Source organism: Alosa sapidissima, chromosome 4, assembly GCF_018492685.1.
Source record: "Alosa sapidissima isolate fAloSap1 chromosome 4, fAloSap1.pri, whole genome shotgun sequence".
NCBI lineage: Eukaryota > Metazoa > Chordata > Actinopteri > Clupeiformes > Clupeidae > Alosa > Alosa sapidissima.
The window spans coordinates 1,448,345-1,473,423 of record NC_055960.1 but is presented as its reverse complement, the minus strand read 5'-3'; the positions used below and the strand labels follow the sequence as shown (position 1 = coordinate 1,473,423).

General features: G+C 39.9%; 1 protein-coding gene across 7 annotated transcripts in view; it reads right to left on the bottom strand.

Annotated features, from left to right (window-relative positions):
* The window catches only part of usp48 (ubiquitin specific peptidase 48), a 228,428-nt gene that overhangs the window by 124,337 nt on the left and 79,012 nt on the right, over positions 1 to 25,079 (bottom strand). For 6 of the 7 annotated variants that reach the window (XR_006031174.1, XM_042088884.1, XM_042088885.1 and 3 more), the window contains exons 10-12: positions 12,289 to 12,468; positions 12,019 to 12,156; positions 215 to 364 (exon numbers count right to left, since the gene is read on the bottom strand). Coding sequence is in view for 6 of the 7 variants with exons in the window: in XM_042088884.1 (XP_041944818.1) it covers positions 215 to 364; positions 12,019 to 12,156; positions 12,289 to 12,468 (468 nt within the window). In the remaining variant the exon portion in view is untranslated. Of the gene's footprint in view, positions 1 to 210; positions 365 to 12,018; positions 12,157 to 12,288; positions 12,469 to 25,079 lie in introns of all 7 variants that reach the window. The other variant, XM_042088890.1, reaches the window with a different exon arrangement.

The window sequence follows — 25,079 nt, the reverse complement described above, 5'->3', positions numbered from 1 at the left end:
TCAGTTTAACAATTCACAAAATCTACAAATTACAGAAAAACTCTGTGAGAAACTAATAACATGTCACATTTTAGTGCTGCTACTGCAGAATTAACTTCTGTACTTAGCATGTCAGCTTCTCTGATAATAAACAGTATTGTCGTCACTCCATAGTGCAGTTCCTAGACATGAATGCTGTGAGGTTGTGTTATGAAAATTAAATGTTTTTACCGACCGTCTTCTGCAGGCAACAACTTGTAGAGCTCCTTCACCTCCTCGTGTTTGGCTTTGCCCTTGTCTACACTCTGTTTTCTCATCTCAGCCATCTCATTGCACCATTCCTCAAACTTCCGATTGTCCTTTTCGACAAGTTTCTGAAGAAATCCTTAGGATAAAAACACAACCAACACCAGATAATGTTAAGGTCACGGGATAACATTATTTTATTGAAATCACAAACACTAATATGCATGTACAGTGGGCATTACTTCAAATTGGCCAGTTTCCCTCGCGGTCCGTGCGTAACATCACACGGGATCACGCGACTTTAATTTGTATTTTTCCAGTGACGCTGCAACAACCCAAACAACCGGCAGATGTCTCTTGTGAGAAGGGTGTCTCGTAAAAAGAAATGGAGCCCTACACAGACTTCACTACAGACTTTAGCAGAGCAGTTTAGAAATAATTTAATAGCCAGAAATATGCCTGCCCTGCCCTAATAAAGAAATATTTGGTTAACTGCGAGTGAATCCCGTTTGCAGCCGTAGAAGAAACGCAGGACGAATGAAACATTCTGGTTTTCTCCGAGTGCAACGATGATAGACAGACATCATTTGGACAAAATATAGAGCATATTAACCTCCGTTGCTCAGCCAAATGCTGTTACGTCCAGTTATCACAGAGTTACAGGCGATAAACGATTTTTGATGGTCACAAGTTTACTTCATTAGCGATTTATTTTTTGGATTATTAAAGAGTGTTTTTCATTTAAAGGTTTGACTTCATGCTTATTCAGTAGAGCATAGGTTCTCAAAGTGCAGTCCGGGGGCCAATGGCGGCCCGCAAAAACATTTCTGGCGGCCCGCGATAACATCTGATAACATCTGTAAAACTGTACAACTGTACTGTGTGCTTTGAAAATAATGAATCTCCGTTTAGTGGTGTTTCGTGGCCGTCAGGTTTTCCTGTGGTGCTTTGGTAGCTGGAATTGGCCCTGAATAAGGCCTATGCTGATAAGAAGCAAGGCACACTGAGACTGTTTGTTCTAAATAAGTTTGTACTTGAAATGGGCTGCAACCAGAACTCTTATATCCCAAATGTGTCTGTTGAGGGTAGAGAACCCCAGGGATTGTGTGTGCATTGCCATTTTTCTTAAGAAGTTTTGCCAGGTTTAGCCTCAGTTATGAATTAAATGTGTTTAATGCAATAAATATAAACTGTAGAGATGCAACCTGGTCATTAAAATGTTTACAATTTTTTTCCCAGGTTTTTTTTTTTTTTTCTCCCCCCGCCCCTTTGGCAGCCCTCAGTTCAATGTTGGGTTCCTGAATTGGCCCTCACCAATCAAAACTTTGAGAACCCCTGCAGTAGAGCATTTAGCGCTCTCCTCAATCCCAGACGTTCACATTGCATGTTTGTTTGTAATGGATGCAACAGCGAGATAGGCTACGCGCTTCACCATGACGGCAATGAATTGTTAACAGACATGAACCAAGACATATAGCCCACCAGCAATCTGTCTAAAATAACACATACTTGAAGTACCATTCATGATATGTTGTCAAATATTGAAGTTGTGGGAAGTTTACATAATTTAAGCTGTAGGATGTTTCATTCGTCCCCCATGGAGGGACGAATGAAACAAAACACACGTTCGACTTCTCCTTAAATAACTCTTGAACGGTTTTGTTCAGAGCTATACATGCAACTATATTTGACAAAGGACAGATGTATGTTGCTAGTGACAAAATATTATCTTTCAGTGTTTTACGATGTCGTTGTAAATTACGTTTAATTAAAAAGTGTTTCATTTGTCCTGGTTTCATTCTCCCCTATGCTCTGGCTCATAGACGCCGATAACATATCGAGCACCGTATCGTGTGCCAGCTTACAATCCAGGCTCAGGGTATATGCAGGAATCATAGAGTTGAATTTACTACTTTTTACTACCTTTTTTACTACCTCCACAATATTTTTTACTACCAACACGACATCAAGCAGCAGCCCTTTTTTTTTTTGGGGGGGGGGGGGGGGGATGCAAAGCACCACTTACTACTTGCTATAAGGTATAAATCATAAATATTAGGTACACTAATATTTTCTAAATTGTGAACATTAAGTATGGTCATTGTCAATGACAATGTTTTTTTGTAGTGTCGAGTTCAGTTTCAGTTGTCCTTACCTTAACCCTAGCCCTTGAGTTATCCTAACCAGCCCTTAGCCCTAATAAGGTGAATGATAACCTTGGCAAAAATGACGCTAAAACACCAAACATGTGTGGTGAAAAATGAAGAAACACCACCGACTACCCCCCCCCCCCCCCCAAAAAAAAAACCCAACAACAACAACTCCAGTTTAATGATAGGCCCAGAAATCTATTTATATGGATATATAAAGCCATTATTATTGGTATGGTCTTGTTGTTGCACATTTGACACTAAAGCAGTCCGTGAAAACATGCACATCAGTGGACTGCTTTACTAATGCAAAATTGAAAACTATGATTTCATTGCATTACTCAGCATGGATGCACGATGCTTGCATGATAAACACTTCCCAAAACAACAGTTAGGTAGGTAGGTAAGGATGCCATTTAGGAGTGTAAATCAAGTTTAATCACAATTTTATACAATATAGATTATTTAAGCCAATGATTTGATTCTTTTCAATACTTCAAAATGTGTAGCAATGCGATTCGATGCGTTACTGGGGTCTGTTGTCGATAGGAAATGATAGATTTTGGTTAGTTTTCATGGATTCAAATGCCAATATTATAGGCTAAATTATAGGCCAAATACTGAACATTGACTGTGGAATCAAGTAGGTTACAGAGTTTCTTTCCCCCCCTAAAACCTCTGGTCACTAGCTAGATGCTTTCAAATTTAACATGGTTTTAAACTCATATGTTGCAGTTTTCTGTCACTGCAATAAAACTAGCCTATTTGGAATATTTTGTAGGCCTGCTGTTCCTTTTATGAGAACAATTTAACTGATCAAGTTTTCATAGGCCATTGAATGATTTAAATGTGAATGCCATAAACTTAATTCGCCATTTACCCTTACGAGCCTGACCGTTCTAATTTCGTTACAAAAGTAATGATGGCCAATCGTCTAATATCTCAGCTGTCCAATGACTGATATTATTTCTGAAATCTTTCCCCACCGAAATGCTGACAACATAAGCTTCAATTTGATATGATTGGTTAAGGGGTTTATGGTGCGAAATGTTTTGGATACTTGAAGAAATGTCTTGAAAAAATATTTTCACTTGAGTCGGTGCATTTGACGTGGACAGCCGGATGCCACCTGCACTTAAGTTGGAGTTTACCTCCACTGGAAACCACACAGCTGGTCACATCACGTCACGTAACTTTAGCTAATAATCGTGAACTGCTTGCAATATTATCGTTTGCTTTTGATGTCAGTTATTTTCATTTAACAGTTTAATTTAAAAACCTGTTAGTATATAATCTGTAGGTAAGTTTGTTTTCTAGTACCAATTTGCTTGTTAGGTAAGCATTATATTGGCAAGACAGTATTATAGCAAACCAAAGCTGAATAAATCAATGGGCGCCGCGTTTCTAAGTTGCGTTCTCTTACATGAAATAAGTTGAGCGATATTTTTACTCCTCTCAATATGTAAAGTTAGTTGTAGAAAATAAGATGTGAAATCACATATTCTGTCAGAAATGTAATTAACTTATTGCCTTTCCTCCGGTTGTTATCTGTAGTGCAGTCTGTAGTGAACTATTTTAGCTTACTAACTTCTAAATGACAAACATCAGACGTGCTTGTCTCAACATTTTCTAAGATGGCATGACTTGAAATAGATGAAGCACAACTCCTCAATATTTAGTTATAGAAAACATGATGTGAAATCACATATTCTGTCAGAAATGTCATTATTACATTTCAGCAGTTTGTTACTAGGTTAAATGTAATCTGTCTTTATCTTGATGCCAGCCAGGCAATCAGATTTAGGGTAGCTAAACCCATGTGTAATACAATGACTTTTCATAGGCCTACTTAGAAATATTTCGAGTATATTCTGAGGATGCTTCAATAGTTTAGGCTACCTCTTCTTTTGTGTGCATACATGTACAAATCTGTAGTTTTGTGATTTTATTTTTTACATTAATAAAGGTATTTGTATGATTTCGCTCTTGTTTCAGATGGAGGATGACAAGACCTACACAGACCTTCTCGCAAGCCTGAAGAGGTAGCTGACTGCTCATGAGCTTGCGCTCACAATGCTGAAGACCATGAGGGGATGGAGGAAGAAGGTATAGATTTATGTGCCGTGCATAGGATGCAGATAGTGCAGACTAAAAACTGTGTGAAATAGACTTGTTATGTTCTTTTTTACTCACATTGTTGTCCCAGGCATATGTGGTTTTACCAACTGGAAGGAATGGGAGCTTGTGCTTAGTAGGCCATCGTATGCAAACAGTGCAGGGGCATGGGACAAAGACCCCAGAAGAGTTTCACAGGTTTCTGGGATTGATCATTTACATGGGGTTCACTTATCTCCCTAATATCCATTGCTACTGGGGAACCAAGTCTTGGCAGAGATCAGGGGACATTGACCAAATGATGAATACATATTGTGTACTCCAAAAAACACAGAATACCAGAAAGCACTTTTTCTCCATTGACATTGCCGTTGTCAGTAGCTTCTTGTGATTTCAAGTTTGACAATGCAATGCAGAATCTGGTGTTGAACCTAGGTTTGGTAGCTACAACCAGAAAGAATTTGGAGGAAATCTATCACAACAGCTGGTAGGCATTTCCGTTGAAATTTCAGCCTCACCTTCAGCTGCTCCAACTACTACTCTGTCGTCTTTCCATCAAGTACATATTCCTGTACAGCAGGAGCTTGTTATAAAAAACGTACATAATAAAACTGAAGTAGCTTGTATGGCCCTGGATGGTAGGCGAATTTGTTTTATTGATACACAAATTGCTGTCAGATTTGGCATTCTGCAAAAGGGGATGCGTTTAGTAATGAGTCATGGCTCTTCTGTGTTCAACCTTCAGGTTCCTCACCCCACCTTTCCCTATCCTCCTCTGTAAGTGTGTGTGTGTGTGTGTGTGGGTATGAGTTTGTGTGTATATATGTGTATGTGTTTATTCTCCACAGGCTTGTTCTAAGTATGTAATCCACTTCCAATGTTTAGAACACATTGAGTTTTGAGTGATGTTGATTGTATTCCTAGTTTTTCATGAATAATAATACATTTTATATATGTATATCATTTTCATATTATACTGATTTATATAAGGAAGTTGTATTTGTTGAATCAAATGTATTTTATGTCTCTTTTCCGAAATGGTCTTCAATGAATACAGTATACTTACTTCCTGTATTACTAGTAAGGTACAGTATGGTTTTTTTTTTTTTAAATGTCATTCTTATTGACTGTTGCATTTGCTTATATACAAATAAATGGTTTATTCTTTTCGACCAAATACATCTAAACCATTGTTTCTGACTTGATTATTAGTTTTTATGCATACTTTTATGTTGTTGGTGAGAAAGTGAATGTGAATTCTGTCAACATTCTAAATCCCGTTTCCTGCATTTTTTTACACTGATAACTAAAATTATCATAACTTTTGTAAGCTTAATGATATTCCAATACAGTCTTTTTTGTTAAATAGCCCACAACGTGCTTTCATTTCATACACTCTATATTTTTCTCTATCTTGTAGAGAAATATAATGAAAATTCATTTTTATGTGAATTAAATAAAATTGACAAATTCCGGATATACATTTGGAGAGGATTTTCAAATACTGTTCATTACTATATCAACATTACCATATGTATTTTACATCATTTCATAGAACTGATCCTTCTGATTACAATGGTATGAATATCATTGATGGTATGTATTATAATCAAGAAATAAGGTTTTTTGTGTGAGGAGGTCATCCAGCACCAAAAATGGAATGTTCGGCACGGGCACGAAAGGGTTAACTAGATTAGCGTGGTTCTTCACACAGTTGTCATCTAAATGCAGTGTTTTTTTAGGCTATTCAAAGAATTTCACGTTCATCACTCAGTTGTGGTGTAGGTCTGTCTTGAGTGATCGCTGTCCCTTTAAATGTCTGGGACTTTAAATGACGGGACTTTTAAACTGCATGCTTTTTTTGTTGATGGACAGTGCCGTCTTTGATTCAGTTTTCTACCGTTTTAATAAATGACACCGCTAACCACTTGCGTGGTTAAAAGTAAGGAATTGGTTTCACTCATTTTCTTGCAATTCCGTAACATTAGATACTAGGTCTAGGTTACGTTAAAAAAAAGTTGTCGGTTACTAAGTCAGTGACTAGTTCGAACTTTGTTACTGACGGGCTAGGTGGAATTTTATTGCACGGTTCTGGATGATCACAGTCAGATGGCAGCGCTACCGTCAGCTGAACGAAAGCTTACACTAGTCAAGTCCACAGTTGTTAAAACTTCCAGCTGAAGTAGCCTAGTGCAAACTGAGAGAGTTGCCTCCTAACGGAGTGAGTGTAGCCTATTCTTAGCTGCTATCAGAGTGATAGGCTAGCCTAGGCCTACATCTACCGCTCCTTTGATACATGAACAAATATTATCAGATGAGTGACAGAAGCACCGGACCAGCAGGCCCATATGATAAACGCTGCTCTGGTAGCCTGCGGTAGGGCCTAGATGACGTGAAAAACGCGAGAGCCGCCGAAAAGCATCCCTGCATCCCCGGCCCCTAAAAAACTCTTCGGATCGCCACGATTCTCCACGGAACTCTACACAGTTTACTTCTACGTCATTGCTATCGACTCCGACTCACTCAGGTCCTGTTGGCACGTATATATTTTTTAATTAGGCAAGATGAAGTTAAAACATGTAGACACAAATATTAAGCAAAAAATGTAAACTCATTATATATTAAGGTGGTGATGAAAAATTTACTACCAAGTCAAATTGCATTTATTACCTTTTACTACCTTTCAAGGGCCTTAATTTTGGTAGATTCTATTTACTACCTTTTACTACCGCGCGGACACCCTGAGGCTAAATTTACATTAATTTAAAATCAAACATTGCAGTTGATGTTAAATTCAGCATCACTCATAATGTGATGGGCTATGTTGCTGGCAATCTCCTACTCCATATCCTAACCACCAATGAGAGTGTCTCTCGTATGAAAATTCCTGACACTTCCCACTTGAAGAATTAACGCAAGGCCTTGTCGGGTCTTCAGCCCCAAATGTTTAAAATGTATATAGCCCTGAATATCATTTTAAAAGTAGTCTGACAAAGCTTATTGTTTTGTGACACAGCTAAACACAGCTTGTGACACAGCTTGTGACGTCGGGAGTCCTTTGCCTCCACCTCATCCATTAATTGTGAATAACGGGACACCTCGGCGGACGTTATCCCTTATATAGTAGACAAGTCCCAAGTTATGTGATAGATTTTTTGACTTTCGCTAGTTGCTCCTTTTTGAAAAGGCCCGTCAGAAAAGACTAGGCTACAGGCACCCAGGGCCAGCCGTAATTTCTCATCCTGGGCTGGCTATTAACGTGCCTTTTAGGCTCACAAAAGTGTAGCTTATAGCCAACATATGGACACAAATTGCATGCTTAACCCTTACAAGCCCGACCGTTCTAATTTCGTTAAAATTTTAATGATGACCAATCATTTAATATCTCAGCTGTCCAATGACTGATTTTATTTCTGAAATCTTCCCCGCAATGCTGACAACATCAGCTTCAATTTGATATGATTGGTTAAGGGATTTATGGCGCGAAATGTTTTGGATACTTGAAGATCAGTCGTGAAAAAAAACTTTTCACTTCAGTCGTATATATTGATATGGACAGCCAGATGCCACCTGCACTTCGTTGGAGTTTACCTCGACTGGAAACCACACAGCTGGATAAACTGAGGTAATATATGTTTTTACATTGGTCGTAGTTATGGTTAATCTTAATTTGTAGTCCTAAAATCATGTTATTTGACAGAAATATGCTTTCTCATCAACGTCAACATTATGGCATAGCGGGGGCTAAGTGCATCGTCATTTAACTTTAGCTAGCTGCATTACTCTGAACTGCTTGCAGTACTCTGGTTTGCTTTTGATGTCAGTTATTTTCATTTGACAATTTCATTTAAAAACCTGTTAGTATATAACCTGTAAGTAAGTTTGTTTTCTAGTACCAATTTGCTTGTTAGGTAAGCATTATTGGCAAGTCAGTATAACGTTAGCACATCAAAGCTGGATAAATCAATGGGCGCTGCGTTTGTTTGCGTCGGTTCTACATGAAATAAGTTGAGCGATATTTGTTCTCCTCTCAATATGTAGTTGTAGAAAACAATATGTGAAATTACATATTCTGTCAGAAATGTAGTGCTAATTAACTTATTGCCTGTCCTCAAGTTGTTACCTCGCTAGGCAGTTTGTAGTGAACTGATTTAGCTTGCTAACTTCTAAATGACAAACATCAGACGTGCTTGTCTCAACATTTTCTAAAATGACATGACTTGATAGCTTTTCTAGTCCTCTCAATATGTAGTTATAGAAAACATGATGTGAAATCACATATTATGTCAGAAATGTCATTATTCCATTTTCAGTAGTTAGTTACTAGGTGAAATGTAATCTGTCTTTATCTTGATGCCAGCCAGGCAATCAGATTTAGGGCAGCTATTAGAACCATGTGTAATAAAATGACTTTTCATACTTCTGAATATTTTTGAGTTACTCAGAATGCTTCAATAGTTTCAAGGCTACCTCTTCTGGTGTATGTATTTGCACACACACATACATCTGTAGTTTTGATTTTATTTTGTAAATTAATAAAGGTATTACATTTGTATGATTTTACTGTTGTTTCAGATGGAGGATAAAAAGACCTACACAGAGCTCGTTGCAGGCCTGAAGAGGTAGCTGACTGCTGATGAGCTGGCGCTCACAATGTTGAAGACCATGTGAGGATGGAGGAAGAAGGTATAGATTTAGGTGGCGTGCATAGGGTGGTGTACACTGCCACTAAAACACTGTGAAATAGACTTGTTATGTTGTTCTTTATATGTTGTTGTCCCAGGCATATGTGGTTTTATCAACCGGAACGGGTGGGAGGTTGTGCTTAGTAGGCCGTCATATGCAAACACACAGTGCAGGGGCATGGGACGAAGAGACTCCAGAAGACTTTCACAGTTTTCTAGGATTGATCATTGACATGGGGCTTCACTTCCCTCTCTAATATCCATTGCTACTGGGGAACCAAGTCTCTGAAGGGATCAGGGATCGTTTACCAAATGATAAATACATATTGTGTACACTTTCTCCATTGACATTGCCGTTGTCAGTAGTTTCTTATTATTTCAAGTTTGGCAATGCAGAATCTGGTGTTGAACCTAGGTTTGGTAGCTACAGGTAGGCTGACACCAGACATAATTTCACTGCATTTCTTACTTCCAGTAACTATATGCATGTGACAATAAACTTCCTTGTATCCTTGTACAGCCAGAAAGACTTCACAACAGCTGGCAGGCATTTCCGTCAAAATTTCAGCCTCGCCTTCAGCTGCTCCAACTTCTAATCTGTCGTCTTTTCATCAAGTACATATTCCTGTACAGCAGGAGCCAAAGAAAAATGGTTGGCTTTGTTATAAAAAATAATACATAATAACACTAGTAGCTTGTATGGCCCGGAGTTTAGCGGTATGTGACTTGGTTTTTTTGGTAAACAAAATTGCTGTCAGATTTGGCATTCTACAGGAGGGGATGCGTTTCGTTATGAGTCATAGGTCTTCTGTGTTCAACCTTTAGGATCCCCACCCCACCTTTCCCCATCCTCCTCTTTGTGTGTGTGTGTGTGTGTGTGTGTGTGTGTGTGTGTGTGTGTGTGTGTGTGTGTGTGAGTTTGTGTATAAATGTGTTTATTCTCAACAGGCTTGTTCTATGTAATCCACTTTCAAATGTTTAGAACACATTGATTTTTGAGTGATCTTGAAGTTGATTGTATTCCTAGCTTTTCATAAGTAATAATACATTTTATAGATGTATATAATTTTCATATTATACTGATTTATATAAGGAAGTTGTATCTGTTGAACCAAATGTATTTTATGTCTCTATTCGAAATGATCTTCAATAACTATACAGTATACTTACTTCCTGTATTACTGGTAAGGTACATGTTTTTTTTTTATATATCATTATTATTGACTGTAGCATTTGCTTATATACAAATAAATGGTTTATTCTTATGGACCAAATAAATCTAAACCATTGTGTCTGACTTCATTATTAGTTTTTATGCATACTTTTATGTTTTTGGTGAGAAAGAGAATGTGAATTCTTTCAACATTCTAAATCCCGTTTCCTGCATTTTTTTACACTGATCACTAAATTTATCATAACGTTTGAAAGGTTAATGATATTCCAATTCAGTCTTTTTTTGTTAAATAGCCCACAACTTGCTGAACATGTCATACACTCTATATTTTTCTCTATCTTGTATAGAAATATGATGAAAATTATTTTTTATGTGAATGAAATTAAATTTTAACGACTTTCGGTATACATCTGGAGAGGATTTTCAAAGACTGTTCATTACTATATCAACATTACCATAGGTATTTTACACCATTTGATAGAACTGATCCTTCTGATTATAATGGTATGTATATCCCATTGATGGTATGTAATATAGTCAAGAAACAAGGTTTTTTGTGTAAGGAGGTCATCCAGCACCAAAAATGGAAAAATAGCCTAAGAACTATTTTAAAACTGTTTTGTTAAACTATTCAACTGTAACACTTGCCATCACACATGCACTTCTTCCTCTCCCTCTCTCGTGCACTCACACACGCGATGGCAAAGCATCCTCTTTGTGACAGGTCCCTTAACAAGCATAGCCCATTGTGTAGGCCTAGTCTATGAAAACAATTGCTATCACTCAGCTCTTGGATTAACATGATACACAGGATTTACACTTGTGATGCAAGTTGATAGACAATTGTGTAAAAGAAGAAAGAAAAGTTTCCATAACTAAATGCTTTTGAAAGAAATTTTTGCAGCATAGCGCCTTAACTATCTACCCCTTTTTTTGACAACTGAAATACCGGTTTTACATATCGGTTATCGGCCTCCTGTTTTGGTAATAATTGATATCGATATCGGCCCTGAAAAAAACATATCGGTCGATCCCTAATTGACATGATTTTCTTTTAAAATTTATTTTCTTTTTTTTACTTTTTATTATTTGTTTGTTGTCCGTTTTGACTATACCGCTCCATCCAGCATCTTTTGTCTTGTGTGTCATTTGTTATTTTGTAAATTTGTTTGTCATATCTTGGTGTCACAGGTACGCTGGCGACTATGCCGCTCCCGGGATATTTTGTCCTGTGTGTCAATATGTGGAGCGCTTTGGGTTGCACTCTGTGGATACAAAAATGCGCTATATAAATAAAAGTCACTTGACTTGACTTATGAAAGGGTACATTTACTCATCTAATTTGCATATTATAACATCACTGATTGGTAACCACTTCAGATTAAGCACCTTTCAGTAAATACTGGATGTTGAACATATCTGAGATTTTCTTTCTTGTTTTGTCATTTCATTCAACAAATGAACAGGAAAACAGCCAAATGTAAATCAACATTAGTAAACTATTACTATAACCACAAAGCCTACTATAGCCTACCTTAAAGTAGGCTAATAAATAAAGGAGTCTCTCGGGTGACTTTGTAGCTCTTCAGAGCCCTATGTCTACTACCCCTGGGCAAGTGAATATGCGATGAACGTATGCCTAACAATAATCACCCATCATGTAAATTACCTGGCACCTCTACAATGGTCTCATTCCTGTCCTCTTGTTCTGCTTGCCGTTTGTATACTAGCATGTAGGCATTTCGAGAGCAGTGGTCTCCTCTGCCACATTTGGGTTTCCGGGTCTGGGATATTTTGACAGTTTCCGCTGTAATAAAAAAATTGAGTGGAGTCAGTTTAATTGAATGAGCAAACAATGCATTGAACAAAATGTCTCAATAATTTGGCAATAAGTAGGACCTCTTCACACTGGTCAAATATTCAAAATAACATGCATTACCAATGTCCTCTTCAAGTCCCAGCTGCAGTTTCTTGCCCTCCATTTTCTCAATCTCCTCATCATTGAACTTGTACCAGTCGTTGGAGAGAGCATCTTGTACATGAGCAATGTAGTGACCTGAATATGCACTGATGCCTCGATGGATAAGTACGGCACTCAGCTCAAAAACACACTTGTCCTCTAGAATAAAAATGTGTAATAGCATCCACATTTGAATAAACACACATACAACTGTTCTAAAGTCTAGAAAATATCAAAAACTTACACAAATTTGCTACATTTTCTACTCTACCTTAGGACAGGCAAACTAATGAATCCATAGAAAGAAAATTTTTAGAATAGAAAGGGAATTGACCTTTCACTATATCTCCCTTAGTTACTGTTAAGTCCGGCAAAGGTGGAATTGTGAAGATTAAATGAACGGTCACGTTGCATCATAGCTATAAAATAGCGATCTGACAAACTTTCAGAGCATAGCAACATTGTAGCATAGCTCAGTTACATGTAGGGTTGAGTATCGTTTGGGTTTTATCTGACACCCAATATCTGATACTAAATCGATACTTTTAAAATTATGCCGGTGCCAAAATGGTGCCTAAACCGGCCCTTAAAATGCCCAAACCAATGGTTGAAAGCATGAAATTGCTTTTTTGATTGATAAGACAAATTTGAACATCAAATTTAACTGTATATTATCCATAGCTGTAGGGCAAACGAAACGATTCATCGAGTTACTCGTATAACTCAATTACAAAAATTACGAGGCAAAAACTCGAAGCCTCGTTAAATTCCTATGACGCGCACTATACTCGCAGGGATCTGATTGTTCCACACGGACCGTTGTTCAGGAAGCACACCACTAACGCGTGATACATTCTGAATTTAGTTATTAAATTAGCTATTTCTTAAGAAGTGCATCAAGTCAGTCGGTTGAAGTTGAGCGACAGGAAGAAACCCACAGTTCGCAGGACATCAGCACTCCTGTTGTTGAGGAAAGTTCTAGCACTGAGGCAGAAAGAGAGGCCAGTCAGCCAAGGAGGGAGAAGATTAATGGTCATAGGCCTGTGGTTAGATGGCCAGGCGCAGCAGAATGTAGAATGTGGGAAGATGTTAATAGTGATTTGGTCAGCATCCTGGGTCAGCTCAAGGGGACGGCTGAAAGCAAATTAGCGAAAATGGGAGACATTATTTATAGCTATGGTAAGGAAAGATTTGGGACTATTGAGATAAGGACAAAACGGCAACATGAGGTAGTCAAATCTAGGCGCCAGCAGGAGATAGATAAACTTATCAAGGAGAGGAGGCAGCTTAAAAAGCAGTGGAGAAAAGCTACAGATGATGAGAAGGAAGGTATTGATTGTCTACAGGCAGATGTGAGGGAGCGGTTGGCAGTGCTAAGAAGAGCTGAAAATTTTAGGAAGTATTAGTAAGATTTCTATGGCAATTATTGAAGATAGTTTGGAAAAAGCAGAGTATTCCCAAGGCTTGGCGGAGGGCTGGGGGAATATTTATTACCAAAGAAAAGGATGCAGTGGAGATTAACTCATTGAATGCCAAGCTGTTTTCGGGAGCTGTGTCCTACAGTGCCAGCAATCTAGACCATTGTTGATGATATTTGTACAGCCACAGCATATTCTGTGTTATAGCTATGAACACATACAATGGCTCGATTAAAAGGTGAGACTTTAAGCTCTCGGTGGTTGCAAACCATGTATTTCTACACGCCTCTGTTCCTGAGAAATCCCAAGCTAAACAGTGGCTAGTTTTCATCAAAATCGCTGTTTTTTTCTAGAAATGGAGATATAACGTCTTTCATGAAATATGAAGTGTTGCCTGTTACTTACTTGTGTAAACTTTCCAGGAAGTGATCAGCAAGACCTGGCGAGACTGCCACCTAGTGATAGACCCACGAAAATGGCCTGGTTTTGACCTGACGTGCACGCATCACTGATTCGACCCAAAGCGGCAACCGAGTTATGATAAAATGTCCAGATTGTGCGTTTTCATGATTTTTCGATCGTCATATATTTTATTTCCATTCATCACAGAGTTCCCAAAATCACATATAAGGTGTGTTAGAGTGTCTAGTTTCGTAATTTAAAAAAAAAAAAAAAGCTAAAAACGTAATTTTACGTTTTTGGCACTTAACTCATGGGAAGGAAAAACGTAATATTACGTTTTTGGCACTCAATGAGTTAATCAATTTAGGCCAATTAGTCTACTGAATGTTGAAGGGAAGGTTTTCTTCAGTGTGGTGGCACGGAGACTGACAAATTACCTTGAAAGGAATAAACTAATTGATACCACGGTGCAAAAAGCTGGAATTCCTGGCTTCTCCGGGTGCTTAGAGCATACCAGCATGATTTGGCACCAAATTCAATTAGCAAAGCGTGAGAAGAGAGACCTGCACGTTGTGTTCTTGGATTTGGCTAATGCTTTTGGGTCTGTGCCGCATAGTCTGTTGTGGGAGCCCTTTGATCATTTCAGAATCCCATGTAGCATTAAAGGCCTAGTAAAAGCATACTTTCTGGATATTCAATTATGTTTTACTACAGCTGATTACACCACAGGGTGGCAACAACTCGAGATGGGAATCATGGCGGGATGTACCATCTCCCCACTTGCTTTTACAATGGCAATGGAGGTCATCATTAGGGCCTCAAAATGGGTAGTGGGTGGGGAGAGGTTGCAGGGAGGGCCACGCCTCCCCCCCGATTAGGGCTTTCATGGACGACATGACAACCTTGACGTCAACCGTTCCATGCACCAACAAGTTGCTGGATAAGTTAAATAGTAATCTGCAATGGGCCAGAATGAAGGTGAAGCCAAGTAAGTCTAGGAGTCTCTCAATTGTTAAAGGGAAGGTAATAGATAAGAAGTTTGCTATAAATTAAGAGGTGATTCCCACAGTTCTGGAGAAACCAGTGAAGAGTCTGGTAAGGTGGTATGATGCAAGCCTTGGTGATAAATCACAGGTTGAAGACTTGAGACAGGTCACTAGGCAAGGTATTGCAAAAATTGACAAGTCAGGGCTGTGGTGTTTGCAGTTTGGTTTATTGCCTCGGCTAATGAGGCCATTGACAGTTTATGAAGTTCCTCTGTCAAAGGTAGAGGAACTTCATAAGGCAGTGTAGCCTTGTGAGGGAAGGGCATTGTAGAGTTGCCAATATCTAGTCTGACAGAGGAATTTAAGTGTGCTAAGGCTAGATTGGAAATGACTCTTACTCAGTCCAAGGACCCAGTGGTGAGGAAAGTTGCACCCACAGTTAATGCAGGGAGGAAGTTGAACCCAGAGCAGGCAGTTAAGCAAGCTCAATCAGCATTGAAGCATAGGGATATAATGGGCCATGTGCAGCACGGGCGGGGGGGGGGGGGGGTCTAGGGGTGGGCGTAAGTAAACCCTTGTGGAGTAAGGCTTCTGCAGGAGAAAAGAGGAAAATGGTAGTGGAGGAAATGCATAGACAGGAGGAGGCTGTAAGATGTGCTAAGGCAGTGTCGCAGACAAAACAAGAGCAGTGGGTGAACTGGGAAGCGGTGGAAAAAAGACTGATTAAATGGAAAGATCTATGGGGCATGGAAGCTGGTAAGATCAGATTTATGTTAGGTGCTACATATGATGTGCGCCCATCTCCCAAGAATTTAAGTCAATGGTTTGGTGAGGATGATAAACGCATACTTTGCTTGTGTGTGGGCAGTCTCCACCATATCCTATCAGGGTGCAAGGTAAGTCTCACCCAGGGGCGGTATACGTGGCGTCTTAACCACGTATTGAAATGTGTGGCAGCGGCAATAGAGGATAAAAGGAGAGAAGTCAATTCATTAGTAGCTAGTAAAGGGGTAAGGCAAATTAACTTTGTACGTCAGGGGGATAAACCTTGTTCCGCGAAGGCCAGGTGTAAAACCGGCCAGTTGAAAAATGGGGCGGGCTGGGAAATGAAGGTTGATCTTGGCCAGCAGATGGCGGTACCTCCACATATAGTGAGTACTAAACTACGACCCGACGTAATTCTATGGTCGGATTCAGAAAAGATAGTTTACTTCATTGAACTCACTGTTCCTTGGGAAGACAGAGTGGAAGTGGCCAATGAGCTGAAGAGAGCTAAATACACTGAAATAGCAGAGGAGGCAGCCAAGCGAGGTTGGAGTGCACGATTAAGGCCTACTGAAATCGGTGCACGTGGGTTTGTGGCCAGATCTGCTATTGGCTTGCTGTCTGAATTGGGCATTTGTGGTCGAAGTCTAAGGCAGGTGGTTAGTAACATGTCTTTAGCAGCAGAACGGGCAAACGAATGGTTGTGGGTAAGGAGAAGTTACCCTTCCTGGGGCGCAAGCTAAGGTAAGCTAACTTAATCATTTGTTTTGTGTTTGTGATGGACTGTGCCTAGGTTGATGGTACTTGGCTAAGGTTTTTTATGGTTTATGGTTCAGTCCGCATCAACGGGACGGACCAACCTAGCCAACTTAGACCATGCCTAGGTTGGTTAAGGGTATTTGAATGTTTGTTGTGGTAATATGGTGGCAGCATGGGGCGTAAGCTAACTGGCTAATTTGTTTTGTGTTTGTGATGGGGCCTAAGCTAACTGGCTAATTTGTTTTGTGTTTGTGATAGGCTGTGCCTAGGTTGATGGTTGGTTGGCCAGGGTTTTTATGGCTATGGTTCAGTCCACATCAACGGGACGGACCAACCTAGCCAACCTTGACCATGCCTGGGCTGGTTAAGAGTATTTTGGGTATTGGATATTTCAATGTGGTAATATGGTGGCAGCATGAAGGGGAGTGTCTCCAGGTCCAAGTATCTATCTATCTATCTATCTATCTATCTATCTACGTAGCCTATACATTGATGTTCGCTGATTTTAATCGCATACTGTATTTGCAGCGATGTCGTGATATGATGTTTAGCTTTAATGTTTTTAAGTAGTAAACTTATTCACGTTCAATTGCAAGAGAGTAGGCTATGCCTAAAAAAAAAGAACCCCTTCTTCACATACAGTGGGCATCGCTTTCAAATGACCACTTCATTCGCGCATTACGGGGCGTGAAGCTGCATGAAGCTTTAGTACCACTTTCAGCCACTGTGCGTCGCTCTACCACTGTACATCGCTCTGCCTGCGGTCCCTTCTGAAAAAGCAGGATCTACCATTAAACATAATTGTTGACGAGAGTAATCCCAGCCTACGAATTCAATAACAAAATAAATCATGCATAATTAAACATTACCTCGATTTAGGCTACTTGGGTATGGCTTAAGGCTTGACTACACGGTGGTAACGAAAATCGAAATCGAAATTTGCTGTCCACATTATTGTCAGTGTTGGGGTTAACGCAACTACGCAAATCAAAACAGTGGTGTGATAATTGAGCCAGTAGAGAAATAACTGTTCAGAATTAATCTGTAGCCTTGGGTAGGCTTCTGCAGAAAACAATGTTGTTGCCGATTTAATACTATCTGGCGACGTTTTTAACAGGCTACGCAATAGAGGCTTAGACAACTATGACCCACTTCTTGACTGCAATGTAGTCAATTGACTGCTTGACGTGTCATTTTTATTTTTCTGTACAATAAACAAATACATCTGCTTTATGCCGCAGAATTACATTCATATTTGGAACTTACATAGTCCAATGAATCGTTCCACTACGTTAGTGTTTCCCAAAACCATAGTAGCAACGAACGTTCGCAACCACTATCGTGAAGTTGTGTAGTTACAACTACACCTCTCGACCTGTGGTAGAATGCTAGAAGCATAGTTCCAGGGATCTTCATGTCAAAGACGTCACTGACGCCAGTTATTTGTTTGCAAATTAATAATTATAAATATATTTAGGTTTCTAATTGATATTTACACTTCTAACCACCATACATCCATATTTTAAAATGCCCAAGGCAGAAAATACATAAATTAAAAGTCAATTTGCAGCCATGTGCACGTAAGTAAAAGTCACACACTTGCAGATAATAATAAGGTGGTGCGCACTTTTTGACGAGTCAGCTGAGAATATGTAGCCTTTGATTTTCATGGAGGGGGGGGGGGGGGGGGGGGGGGGGGGGGGGTCCTTGTTAGTTTACGCAAACCAAGCCAAGAAGGCTGATTCTGATTTTGATAATATGATCTGCACAAAAGATAAACTTAGGTAAACAACGATGTCAATATTGTTGTCCACGTCTTAACCCAGATTCAAACTCTTGGACAGGGGACTGGTAACTGCTGTGCAACGGCGGCTGTCATCTGCCGGCCTTAACGCAATGCACCACAGAAGTATGTGCAGGTGCCCGTTCACGTGCTACTAAACGTCATTAACCACCTTAGTCCAGACTACTGAAGTTTAGAAACTATCATGGTCCAAACTTACAGTACTATGTAAGTATGACAGTTTTGGGAAACAGTCGTAACTTACATGTTGGTTAGTTGAACGATGCATCCTGTTAGTAAAAAGCTAACCTCCGTAGTACGGGAAACGCCCCCCAGATCAGCTTGTAGGCCATTAGCAATCTGTTTATTTTATTTTATGAAGCCTACACAGTATATCACATGCCACATTCTCACTTTCAATAGACAGATGCAATAGCCATTGGTCAAGTATTGAGTATAAAGCAATTAAGATAGTACCCTATACAAAAAGTACTTCATACTATCATAAAAATTCGTTAAAACGAATAGCATTTTGCAACTTGACAAAACACTGGATTAAATATCGTAGGCACAGGAGAAAACTTGTACATCCATTGGCCCGTGGGGAGATCACATGCCAGTTGCCTCTCCCTTCAGTATGACTTGTTCGGCTGTGAGCTTGTTTCGCCAAAAAAAAAAAATGCTGAATGAAGCCAAAATTTATGAAGGCATATCTGGCAAGTTGTTATTTTTTGAAGACGTAAATGGTTGGGCTATAGGCCTAGTTTGCAAGAAGGAGACATAAAGCGTGAGCATGCCACACTATCCACAGCTGTGGTAGTGGGGGTAGGAGGATTACTGTTAGCGCAGGATTTATATAAAATTCTTCAACAGAAGGCCTGCCTCGAATGCAGGCTTGTGGTTTGCGCAGCCTACAGTAAGTAGGTGTAGTGAGTTAGGAGTCCTCTAGACTTCTTTTCAGCTATCTCAGAGGTGGAAAGTTGCGTTCGTTGGGGGCAGGGCCGGGTTAACAATTCATAGACCCTTGGGAACAAATGTCTGATGGCCCCCCCTGCCCCCCAGCCAACGTGAATCGGGCGGTCAGTTAATAGGCCTATCGTGAAGATTTGTATTGCCATTTAAGGCACGAGCGCATCTGTGAGGCCAAGCCTCACCAAGTAGCCCGTTTGTTTACAACTAACATTACATTTAATTAAACTGCTTATAGGCTATGCCGAAATAGTTTCAACATTTTGAATATCAGTGTCAGGTGAATTAGGAAATGCCTCATGGCTGAAAGCTGCTTGGGATCCCTCCTGTCAAGCAATAACCATACAAAAAGTTAAAAACAGATGACATGATGCGCATCACTGACATAATGCGCAAATAATATAGCCTAGATATTCCAATATATTTGAATACATGTGTTTATTTTAGAGGGGATATTCGAACGTCATTTTTGAGCAATTTTGACAGCCCTAGTCCACTGTAGGCTACGCCAATCGTCTATTAACACCTTCCACTAACCCCGGTGAATGGGGGTCGCTATAATGGGGGGCTGTTTACACTTGAATTTCCTTACATTGCTTGAATTTCCCCCCCTGGGGATCAATAAAGTATCTATCTATCTATCTATCTATCTATCTCTATCTATTTGGTTGTAGTCTTTTCGCTCGGTTGTCCATCTCTCAGAAGGCTAGCATGAGCAGAACAACTGTCTATGCCAGGGGTGGGAAAACTGCGGCCCGTTGCCGGATCCGGCCCGCCAAGCACTTTAATCCAGCCCGCCGAACATTGAATTATGTCATCAGGCTGCTCGCTATTTTTTTTCTGTGATAGAGACGATGTTGGTTAGCTTTGCTGCAAACTGCTTTTCACTCTTCTTAGAGAACGTTTAAAATGTCAATGTCAAAACATAATTTCGAGAAAGTGCTAAAGGCGATTCAAAACGAGTCCGAAAAGTCGAGACAGGACCAATCGTCAAAATGTCGGTGTCCACCACTCTAGTTCATCCAAAACAAACCAGAAACGGGACTCAAAGTGCTAAATGCCAGAATTTTCCTTTAAAAGGAAATTATGAAAACAATAGTAGTTTCCACTACTAACTATTTATAAACTGTGTGGGCACAGCCATAGGCACAGCACTAACCATAGCGGAGCCAGCAGATGATTGAGAACTAAACGTGAATTGTTCTTAAAGTGACAGTGCACCATTTATAAATTTGTTAGACTGTCATTGTAATCATTTAAATGGTAGGCTATAACTTTTTCTGTGTGTGTTTTGGTGAGGGGGGGTTCTGTACATCTTCCTTATACGGCAAAGTAGTTGTCGCCATCAAGTGGTCGGGAGTGTGCTAATGCTTCAAACTCAAACATCTAGCGGAAGTTTATACGCGGTTGTGAGGTATCTGAAAAAATAGTTCCACTATAGCAAATAACACGGATTGAAATCATACATTGCGCTAATATAGTTGTTTTTAATCATCAACAAACACCACTAACGAACGTTAAGGGTTGTTTTAAGGACATGTGCATGCCCGTAGCCAGCCACTCTGAAGCAGTCAAAGGTGATTCTAAACGAGTCAAAAAGTCGAGACCGGAGCCATTGTCAACATTTCTGTGTCCACCACTCTAGTTCCTCCAAAACAAACCAGAAAAGGGACTCAAAGTGCTAAATACCGGAATTATCATTTAAAATGACATAGTTCTAACAGTAGGCCTACCAGCTGTTTTGAGTTAAGGCCATGTTTAGCCTAATTGAATAACTTGATGATGGAGAAGATATTTTCAGACCTGCCATACTTGAAGAAATTTCTTGAGTACTACCTCAAACCAGGGAAAAAAACCTCAGAAACAACTGATAGGTACAGTGGGCATCGCTTTCAAATGACCACTTCATTCGCGCATTACGCGGCGTGAAGCTGCGTGAAGCTTTAGTACCACTTTCAGCCACTGTGCGTCGCTCTGCCACTGTACATCGCTCTGCCTGCCGTCCCTTACATAATTGTTGCCGAGAGGAATCCCAGCCTACGAATTCAATAACAAAATAAATCATGCATAATTAAACATTACCTCGATTTAGGCTACTTGGGTATGGCTTAAGGCTTGACTACACGAAAATCGAAATCGAAATTTGCTGTCTACATTACTGTCAGTGTTGGGGTTAACGCAACTACGCAAATCAAAACAGTGGTGTGATAATTGAGCCAGTAGAGAAATAACTGTTCAGAATTAATCTGTAGCCTTGGGTAGGCTTCTGCAGAAAACAATGTTGTTGCCGATTTAATACTATCTGGCGACGTTTTTAACAGGCTACGCAATAGAGGCTTAGACAACGATGACCCACGTTTTGGTTTCGTAAATTAATTTGCCCTACTTCTTGACTGCAATGTAGTCAATTGACTGCTTGACATGTCATTTTTATTTTTCTGTACGATAAACAATTACATCTGCTTTATGCCGCAGAATTACATTCATATTTGGCTGACTGCAGACGCGCCACTTCCCTCCCCATATTCCAATATTAAGATAGTATGAAGTGCTTTTTGTATAGGCTACTATCATAAAAAAAATAGTTAAAACGAATAGCTATTTGCAATTTGACAAAACACTGGTCCTCATTTTGCGAATGCGAGGACGATATGAGCCTGTTGCATTTAGTTAGATGTCCGAGTCACGCATAATGTTTGAAAACCACTGGCTCGTAATCACAATAATTTAACACACGACAGTTGGATAACCTACTTCATCATGTCCCCATGCCTACATTTTTGTGAGTAGCATAGAGATCGTTAAAAACAATAAAGTATGGCTCTCCGTTTGGGACATCGAAAACTTATATTTTTAATAGACTACCGTCGAAGATGCTGACTTGCAAAAGCCTCGGGATAACACGTTATCTCCACTATCATCAGTCATGCCCCTTGATCAAAGTGGGGAATGAAATAAAAGTTTGATAACCACTGGCTTAACAAGTTACCTACAGTCCAGAACACAGAATCTATTGCAATATTCTGATGATCGGCGATGATATCGGCAAATGTTTGTTTTCCAAAGTACGAATTTCACTTCACCATGCACCTTCGACAATACCTGGCCTACCTGGTATCATTACAAACATTATTCTGTGTCCTAAAACTGGCATATTTTATGGCATTGTGTCATGTAAGTTCGTTGCAAAATCTAGAGAAATGTGTGAGGTGGTCAGCGGGGGACAATTGAGACACACATTGGATTGTGTTATTACTTGAACATTCCACACTATCCACAGCTGTGGTAGGCCTATCAGGGGCAGGAGGATTACTGTCAGCGCAGGCTTTATATACAATTCTTCAACAGAAGGCCTCGAATGTTGTCTTGTTTGTGGAGCGCTTTGCTTCGCTTCTGTAATTTCGGCTTCATTGAAAACGAGGGCTTCCCTCAATGACCCTCCGAGAATAAATAAAGGTTGAATGAATGAATGAATGCAGGCTTGCCCAAAATAAAGGCATGTGGTTTGCGCAGCCTACAGTAAATAACAGACCCGCCAGAATGTGCGTTATGATGTTTTTTTACGAGCAAGATGTTTTTGGTACCATACGCACACTGCATGTTCTTAAATAACAATGATCATCAGTAATATTCGACCATTAATTTGGGTAAATGGGGAAGCGTGACCACCTTGATTGGCTGATTGGCTGATGATTGTAACGCGGGCATGATTCCAAACACCTCCCTTACGATGATGAGTGACAGGTCTCAGAATGCGTGCACTACACAAGGACGGAAGATGATGAATAACTGGGGCCGTAGGCTATTCACAAAGGCTTTTATCTTACTACTAGGAGTAGGCTACTCCTAAATCGCACTTAAAGATTTTAGATTGGAGTTTTCTCTTAAAAGTTATTCACAAAGCCTTTCAGACAACTCCTAAACTAGGAGTGAGTCTTCGTGGCTATGGATGACGTCATTACTCATGCACGAGCTTGACTGAAGTGACCACCTTGATTGGCTGACGATTGTAACGCGGGAATTCCAAACACCTCTCTTCCAATGATGACTGACAGGTGACAGGTCGGAGAATGCGTGCGCTACACAAGTAGTGCGAAGGACGGAAGATGATTAATAACTGAATAAAAAGGCCTAGCCTAAATGAATAAAGAGTAAGGCAAAACAAATAGCTTAGTAGCCTAATGAAACATAGGCCTATGGATTGATGCAGTAGCCTACCTTTGCAACATTATTAAATGAATCTGTCACCATATCCCTAGGCTACGTTTGCAAAGAGGAGAACATTTTAATTTGATTCACAATGAAACGTTACATTTCATTTACATGTTAACAATGAGTAGTTTGTGTTGTTGTTGGTGGCGTTATTGCATCCCTTTTATGAATGCAAAATTGTTCCCTCGTGATTGGAAGCTCCTGTTGCGCATAGGCTATTTCAAAACATCGCAACGTAAAATGCCACAAAAAAGCTGTTTATGAATAGGTCTTAGTGAGTTAGGAGTCCTCTCGACTTAAGCTGTCCCAGACTTAGGTGCTACTTTTAGGTCTAAAATGCTTCGTGAATTACTTTTTGTGAAAAAATTAGGAGTCCTAAAGTTAGGAGTGACACGCCCATTATTTTTAGGAGTTGCTCCTAAATTCGCCAGTTAGGAGCTACTTTTAGCCTTAAAATTCTTTGTGAATATGGCCCCTGAATAAAAAGGCCTAGCCTAAATGAATCAAGGCAAAACAAATAGCCTAGTAGCCCAATGAAACATACAGATTGATGTAGTATCTTGTAACATTATTAAATTATTCTGTTACTATGCCTACGTTTGCAAAAGAGAACATTTTAATTTGATTCACAATAATGTTACATTTAATTTACATGTTGACAATGATTAGCCTAGTTTTGGTTGTTGTTGGCGGCGTTATTGCATGTTAGTTATGCCTACAATGCAAAATTGCTTCCTCGCGATTGGAAGCTCCTGTAGCTGCATAGGATTTCAAAACCGCAGGTTTGTGAATAGGTCTGTGAGTAAGGAGTCCTCTTGACTTCTTTTAAACTGTCAGAGGTGGGAAGGTGTGATTTTTTGGGGGAAGGGCCGGATTAACTGGGCACAATTGTCTGATGGCCCCCCTTCCCCCCAGCCAACGTGAATCGGGTTAGTTAATAGGCCTATCGTGAAGATTTTTCCTGCCATCTAAGGCACGAGCGCATCTGTGAGGCCAAGCCTCACCAAGTAGCTCGTTTGTTTACAACTAACATTCTATTTAATTAAACTGCTTTATAGGCTATGCCGAAATAGTTTTCAACATTTTGAATATTAGTGTCGGGTGAATTGAAATGTTCTCAAAGTAGCCTTATGGCTGAAAGCTGCTTGGGACACCCCCCCCCCCCCCCCCGTCAAGCGATATAACCATACAAACGCGCTTCCTGCACTCATTGTTTCAAAAGGAGTAATTTTGGCTTTGTCAGAACTGAAGAGCTGTGGACGGCACGGCACGGTATGCCCAATGAAAATAAATTAACGCAACGCAACACAACACAACACAGACCCCGCTTCTCTCGCGTCAGTCACTGACATGAACGAAACACAGAACCCGCTTCTCTCACGGCAGTCACTGACAGTAACCTAGAATAAATGCATGGGGAAAAACACGTCCCCATGACAAAGACATCGTAAAACAATGAAAGTTAATATTTTGTCA